General features: G+C 28.8%; 1 protein-coding gene across 1 annotated transcript; it reads left to right on the top strand.

The window, feature by feature from the left end:
* Positions 1-1797: 1797 nt before the first annotated feature.
* LOC126552717 (uncharacterized) lies at positions 1798-4995 on the top strand. Its single transcript, XM_050207501.1, has 8 exons — positions 1798-1831; positions 1907-2130; positions 2744-2960; positions 3572-3708; positions 3805-3996; positions 4146-4226; positions 4294-4468; positions 4829-4995. Exons 1-8 carry the CDS (start codon positions 1798-1800, stop codon positions 4993-4995), a joined length of 1227 nt encoding a protein of 408 aa, XP_050063458.1.
* The last annotated feature ends 3218 nt before the right edge of the window (positions 4996-8213 follow it).

The following is an 8213-nucleotide window of genomic DNA, read 5'->3' as shown; positions in this document are numbered from 1 at the left end:
GCCCTAAAATCAGACCGGAACTGTTTGCCTTCAGAAGCCACCACTCAACAACCCATCAACTACTGGGCCTAGTCGACCACCTTACAAACAATGCCAAAAGCAGGCTAAGAACTGCAGCAATTTTTCTAGGCAGAGAAAGCATTCGACCGTGTCTGGCATTCGATTCTACTCTATAAACTGCACCAATTCAAAAAGCCAGCACATCTGATATCCATCTTACATTCTTTTCTCACGAACCGCAGCTTCGTCGCCCGCGTCGAAGACTTAACATCTACCCCAAGAAGTATACAGGCAGGAGTCCCCCTAGGCTCCTGTCTTTCATCAATACTATACTCGGTTTACACCAACGATAAACCACTAAATCAAAATTCCACACTCTCTCTCTTCGCGGATGACACCCTACTAACTACCGCCAACAAGAACCCGTCCAGAGCTGCCATTCAACTGAAAATCAAATAGACAAGGCGATGGCCTGGTTCCTCAAGTGGAAACTACGAGTAAACACCGACAAATCTCTAGCAGTAATGTTCAACCGTCCTAGAGTCAACTTTGCACCTATCACCATAAGTGGACAGACAATACTATGATCACCTCACGCAAAATACCTTGGTGTAACACTTGATCAACATCTTAACTTTAATAAACACGTACAAGCTCAAACCAAACGAGTCACTGCCGTGAGAGGCATGCTCTACCTCATCCTAAACCACTGCAGTCCCATCCCCTTAAGATCAAAGATCACTTGCCTCCATATATACGTTAACTCAATTACCTCATATGCTGGTCCCGCATGGGGACCACTTATATCGAACTCAAAGTGCAAAAAAATCAAAGCCATACAGAACATAGGCTTACGCACCATAACTACTCAACTTTGGTTTGTCTCAAACAAAACCATTTTCAACTCAGCCCAAACCCAGACAATCAAACATAACATATTAAAGAAAAACGCCAAAACTCTCTTTCACTAAAACCAACTCTCTCTATATCCACATATTAGAAACTTAGGGCGTTCTGAAATGAACCCCCTGATCATCCGATCAACTAACCACCTCGACTGGGCACTATCGCCATAAAACAATCCTTAACAATCACTTACAACAGCTAATCCATCCAGTCATACTAGTCATAGGCTCGCGCAGTCGCGCCTGAAACTGGAAAATAAGCCAAAACTAGGCGTCCTACAAGCAAAAGCAAAAACAGAAGCATTCAGTATTCGATACGACTTTGTCATAGCAAGACCCTGACCCTGGGCAGATTTAGACCTTCTCTATTAAACCGATAAATAATAAATAATGGAGAAGACTAGCTTAGAAAGGGTAATGACTATAGGTATATCGGGAACGTCAAATCACAACAAATATGATGTTTTTTCAAACAAATAAACAACATTACCCCTAGTTGCATAGGCGCAAATACTTTTGAGGGTGCACAAATAGTGAAGAGCTCACGCCTATCAAAATCGAGAGAATCTGATATAATTATAATATAAATATAATATAGTATCATTATGATTGTTGTTCCATGAATTACGAATAACTACGTTTATGCGACACGTATAGACGTTATAAGTCAAAACTTATTATTTATTAGTAAATTATAAAATGAGACTATATAGTGTATAAAATATATATGTATATTCAATATTGTATATGTATTATGAATGCCCGGGAACATAATAGCAAATACGCAATTATTTTTCTTAATATACATTATGATAACTACAATATTTTTTAGAAAATAGATTTTATTTTTGGAGGGTGTACAAGTCCCCTGTGCACCCTCCTAGTTTCGCCAATGCCTAGTTGTGTTGAAGATAATAAATTAGAATGTTCAAATGATATAACTATTACTAATAATTGTTCTACTACTTCTACTTCTATTCAATGTACTGCATCTTTTTCAGATCAATCAGTTGTTGATGTAAATGACGAATCAGAAAAATCCGAGCTAAATGTCATTCCTAATCCTTTTACACAGAATAATACAAATAATTTTAAAGATCCAACCGATTGGACAAATAGTAATATATGTCGTAACTATATTGCAAAATTTGGGTATATGATTAGAACATTGATGCAGATTTTACCTCATCAAAACGAACTTATTCTGATGATGATCGTTATTGTAGTAAATCAATCTTTACGAAAAACCGAAAAACGGAGAAAATGTTTCACGGAAATGGCTTGTTTATTAAATTTCAAAATTTGTATTATTTTGTGCTCCATGCAAATTATTTGGATGCAGTACTCAACTGGGAAATACTGGATTTAATGATTGGAAAAATGAACATTTAGTTATTTTCAGGCACGAAAATTTTTTGGCATATAAAAATAATATACCTTGAGTTTTATTACATTGAAAAGTGATGTAGGTAGAATCGAAACTCAATAGGCAACACAAGTCACTGATGAAATAAATTACTGGAAAGCTGTTCTTCATCGAGTTGTTGAAGTAATTAAATTTCTCGGTGCAAAAGGTTTATCATTAAGAGGGGATAATGAACAATTTAACAAAATTAACAATAGGAATTTTTTGAGAACGCTAGAGTTACTTGCTAAATTTGACCCTTTTATTACTCAACATATAGAAAAGTATGGGAATAAAGGGAAAGGAATTCCGTCTTATTTGTCACCCACAATCTATGAAGATCTTTTACTTTTGATGAAGAATGATATAATTAAAATTATATTAAAAGAATTAAAAATACCCAAATATTATTCTTTAATCGTTAATTCTACAGTCTACACCTGATATAGCAAACGTCGATCAACTTGTTATTGCATTAAGATATGTGTTTCCTAGTGGTGTACCTTCAAAAAGATTTTTAATATTCATTCTAAACAGTGGTCATAAATCTGAAGAAATGAGCAATGTTGTAATGGATTTTCTTGATTCACACAATATACCAATTGAAAATGTTCGTGGCCAGAGCTACGACAATGTGAGGAATATGTCAGGTCAGTATTCTGGGTTGCAATCAAGAATTAAAAGTTTTAATTCATTTGCAGAGTATGTACCATGTTCCGCACATTCTCTAAACTTGGTCGGAACGTGTGCAGCAGAAAGTTGTAGTTCTACTACTTCATTTTTTATGTTTCTCCAGGAACTATACAATGTTTTTTTCTAGTTTTACTGCTCGTTGGGATATTTTAAAAATATATTTGAAGAAAAATCTTAGTGTAAAAATTTATTAGTAACTTGCTGGAGTGCTTGTTTTGACGCTTGCCATGCTTCATTTAATTCTTATGTATTTATAGTTGAAAATTTGCATAGTATAGTTGATAATCAGAAAGAAAAAACTGTATATAAAGTAAAAGCTAATGGGTTGCTTGCAAGATTAAAAACTTTAGAAACTGGTTTAATGATATGCATATGGAATTCAATATTAAACAGGTATCTTTTACTCTATAAATTAATTATTTTTAAATAATAAATTATGCTTCAATTTATTTTATTTTAATAGAATCAGTTTAATATATAAATAAATTTATATAAAGTTCAATATGATTTTAGTTTTAATATGCTACAAATAAAAAATTACAATCGACTGACATTAATCTTCATACAGTATTAGACCTATATAATGGCCTTGAAAGTTACTTAGTACAGATCAGAGATGATTTTGATGTTTTCAAAAATAAGGCTGTAGAAATTACTGGTTGTTCCGAGTATGCCAAAGATTCTAAGAGAAAAAAAAAGAGAAAGGTATATTTAACTTAATAATTTTAAAATATACACAAAATAATTTGAAAAAAGTCATAAACATTAACAACATTTAAAACTATTTTTTTTTTTTTTTAGGCTATGGCTGATGAATTAAGATCTCAACCTCTCACAGAAATCACAGGAAAAATAGATTTTAATAGAAATGTATATTATGTGATCATTGATACTCTTAAATGTCAACTTAGTTCGAGAAGACAAGCTTATGAAAAAATATCAGATATTTATGGGTGTATACCCACATTGTATAAAACACCTAGTTCTGTTGCTGTAAGAAACACATGTGAAACTTTGGCAAAATATTTTATTGATGATGTTGAAAACTCAAGCTTACTTAAAGATTAGTGTATTCTTTTTTCAAAATTAATTTCCACGGATAAAAGTGTAAAATCTGTCCTCTCTATGTTTAAGTACATCAGACCAAAGAATTACAGTTTATGTTTCCAAATTTAGAAATAGTAACGTGTATGTATCTTAGTGCAGCAATTTCAATTGCTCAGGTGTGTAATGATAGCCACATATAACGCTATAATAGTGGCATCATCATAATCCCTTACATGTACATAGTCGCACATATGTTCAGTAAATTATTCACTCAATAGTAAACATATGTGGTCAGACACTGTTATGTCCTTTGACCATTATATAATTTTATTACACCACCGGCTCAAAAAGACACCCATCAACCATCAGGCTCTGGTGCACAACGTTACTCTCCCTGCGTACGCCTTTGGCAGTGGATGTACGTTAAGAATTTTAATAATATGTACTAATTAGTAGAATCAGTTTATATTAGTGATTAATAAATGTGTTATAATATCTTCAATAGTTTGTTATTTTTCATTTGATTAATACTAAGTATATTCATCAAATACCGGACAATCAGACAAGGGTAAGTTAATTTACTTTATAATACAAATCCTTATATATGTATCTACATGCGTGTGCAGATATATACATAAGGGGGTAGTAATTCAGATTGTGTGCGCAATATGTAACGGTAAATCTTACATAAATTAAAAGATCAATAATAATTATAACTAAAGAATTAATAACATAAAATATGTATTGCGCAACTACGATCATTTTTGATTTACTACAGGTGAAAGGGGTTTTTCTATCCTTAAAAGTGTAAATTCCTATTTGAGGTCAACCATGAAGGAGGAAAGGCTGAATGCATTAGCAATATTTAGCATTGAAACAGAATTGGTTGAAAAATTAGATTTTAATGATATTATTAACACATTTGCCCATCAAAAAGCAAATTAATGGTTCGTTATTTTTTGTAATATGTTTATTTTATATTTTTATAAATCTAAAATATATTTTGTTTAATTTTAATTTTATGTTTTTTCTTGTTTTCACATATTATATATATGTACATATTGATATGGCTAATAAACCTAAAATAATATTTTATTATTTAATTAAGTACCATCGAGTAGAGAAATGTGTAAAATATTATTTTTTAAATAGGGGCAACAAATTTTTTACAACCTATGGGCACTGTAGATCTTAATCCGGGCCTGCTAATTTATTATGTATAATAAATATTATTATTTATTTAAATCTTGTACAAGATTACTGGGCTAACTTAGCTATACTGTACATACATTCTACAGCAATACAGCCAACAAGTTTGGTCCAATTTATTTAATTAAAATAAATAAATTACCTACATTTATTTTTCAAATAGATAGCATTTAGGTATTTACAATTTACATAATATTAATATAATATTTTAATTAATAAAATCAGAAGTTATATGTGTTTTACAATTGATATGATTATAACAATAATTAATAAAGAATAAAAAAAATATTGATGATTTTGATTAATCAATAAATGTAAAATGTATATAATATGTTATGACCTTTATGGCTAATCGCTAATGAATAATACATCTGAAATGATATACAATGTATTTTATAAATTTAAAACTTTAAAAAAATGAAAAGTATGCATTATATTATGGTACCATACTACCATAATATGAGTATAATATCATTTATGCGTGTTATATCGATAATTTCATACAATACATGTAGAAAATTGTACATCTTCAGAACTATATATACTATCATTTAATTTTTTTACAATACTTTTTAAGAGATTTATGTTATTATTTATTGTTGTATTTAAATTTATCAGCTCATTTTCTTCTATTTGCAGGACTTCTGTATTGGAACTCTGGCTATAGGTATGTTTTATGTTTGATGATTGACTCAATTTAATCTGATCATTATTCTTAAAAAATATTGACATTTCTATAGGTGTTTCCATAAGATCATCATTCCCGGGAAAATCATTTAATAATACTTCAAAAAAATGAAAAATATTGTGTAAATATATACTTACAGACTTAGAAAAAGGAATTTTTTCAAATTCCGTTAAATAATATTTAGTTTCATTTATATATTTATCCATCCATTTACTGCTGTCACGGTGTTTCGATATAATATAATATTTTTCAATTATTTTAAAAACATTTTCAACAACTTGTGATATAAAACATTTAACTATCGAACATTGATATCTGACTAAAGACTGATAATCAATTACACCTGCAATTGTTATTGCTGAAATTGTTTCATCACTTTTTAATGGCCCTTTCCAGAAAAAAAGTTGTTCGGAAACATCATGACCGGATTCGATGCTACAATAACTACTAGACTCTACCTTAAGTATAAATTGATCTACCACCATTGAACTAAGATCTCTTCGTTTTTGATCCATATCAGAAAAAGTTTCACTTGATTCGATCATATAGTCATCCAATATCATTTGTTTATTATCCCAAAATAACTTACTCAATTCATTAATTATACCTCTCTCCTGTTCTAAAATTTGAGAGTTCGAACTTTTTAAAACATCATTTACTTTATTATAATACACATCAATACTATATGTTGTTGAACTACAATTATTTAACTCAAAATATTCTATAATATTAATATACAAATATAAAACTTGAAGCAATATTTTTAAATTATCTTTTTTCTTTTGTTTATATTTAAAATGAATAGTTAAAGGTACAATAATTTTTTTAATTTTATCATGATCTATATATGTTTGGAATAAATGCATAAGATTTTTAAAAATAATCTTCTTTGCGCTTATGAGATATTCGTGATAATTTTTCCTTTGAACAGTACTATCATACTGAAATCCAATAATTAGCATTTGAAATAACAGTAACTTTTCTCGGAGCAATGAAAAATGTTTGCATATTATTGCATTTGTTAGATTATCATTATTTTCAATTGCTTCTAAATAATTTACTGTTAGTAAATTATAATTACTCAATGTATCTGATTCATACGAGAGCTCTTCAAAAATAGTAAAAAATATAAAAAAATTTTTCAGTTCAATTATTTCTAATATTAGTTTACTTATCGGCAGATTTTCTATTGTTGTATTTATTTGAGATGTTTTACAATTTTCACTTAGTACATATGTTGTACCAATAAAAACTTTACGTAATTGTTGTAAGGAAAAAATTGATAACACCGAAGTAGATTCGGTTTTCGTTAATATTAACTTATATAGTGAATTTCTAAATTGCATAATCAGATAATACATATTTGTTGGATAATTTTTGGGTATCATTCTATTAATAAATTCATCAAATTCGTTTAATAATTTTTTAATGTCATCTTTAGAAGTTACTAATTTTGGATTCATATATTTTATGTAAAAAACACTTTTTATTACTTCAATTAATAATACCTGATATTCAAATATATTTTGAAGATTGTAAGTACTTTTAACTTCATTAAACACATTTCTTAATGTTTGCCTTTGAGTAGCATTTTTCCATTCAACAATTAAATCAGGAATAATGAACGATTTGTCTATACTAATTTCGAATATATTTTCTAATAATATGTATTTTTGATTATACAAATCTTGCGAAAACAGTTTGTACTTCGGCAAAATTGTGTATAATGATGTATCTTCATGAAACGTTTTTAAATTTTTAAATGTGCTATCAATTAAACTGGCATAATTTGTATCATCTACTTTTACACAAATTATTTTATTATCGAATAATTTTAAATCATTATAATAATTTTCAATATAACAATGTTTACACCTAAAACGTTCAACTAAATTTATCATTTGAGCAATTACTTTTTTGACATCGATTGATTCATTTTCATCATCACCCTGCTTGTATTGATTACTATTGATTTCCAAGTTTTCTAAATATAAATTAATAGATAATAACGATTTTATTAATGTGTGATCAGTGTACTTTAATGTTGGACTTAAATTCATTAAGTGGTATATATTAAATATAAATTTTGAAATATACATTTTAAGTTCAACGAATCGTCCTATAATCTCATTAAAAGATGATATTTTTATTGACAGTTGTTCGTCATTATTATTTAAATTGTCTACAGGTAGTTTTTGACACGATGAAATGATTTTAAAAAAAACACGAAGTGCATCGATAACTAAGTTTGAATATTTACATTTCT

This window comes from Aphis gossypii, chromosome 1 (assembly GCF_020184175.1).
Source record: "Aphis gossypii isolate Hap1 chromosome 1, ASM2018417v2, whole genome shotgun sequence".
Taxonomy (NCBI): domain Eukaryota; kingdom Metazoa; phylum Arthropoda; class Insecta; order Hemiptera; family Aphididae; genus Aphis; species Aphis gossypii.
Note: the sequence above shows the minus strand (reverse complement) of the source record. Positions and strands in the feature narration are given on the sequence as shown.

Bases quoted from the DNA above. Each gene is read 5' to 3' on its own strand.
- LOC126552717 (XM_050207501.1), top strand. From the start codon at position 1,798: ATGCCTAGTTGTGTTGAAGATAATAAATTAGAAT. The intron at 2,131-2,743 runs GTAAATCAATCT...TTAATTCTACAG, and splicing joins TGATGATGATCGTTATTGTA to TCTACACCTGATATAGCAAA. The intron at 2,961-3,571 runs GTCAGTATTCTG...ATCTTCATACAG, and splicing joins CAATGTGAGGAATATGTCAG to TATTAGACCTATATAATGGC.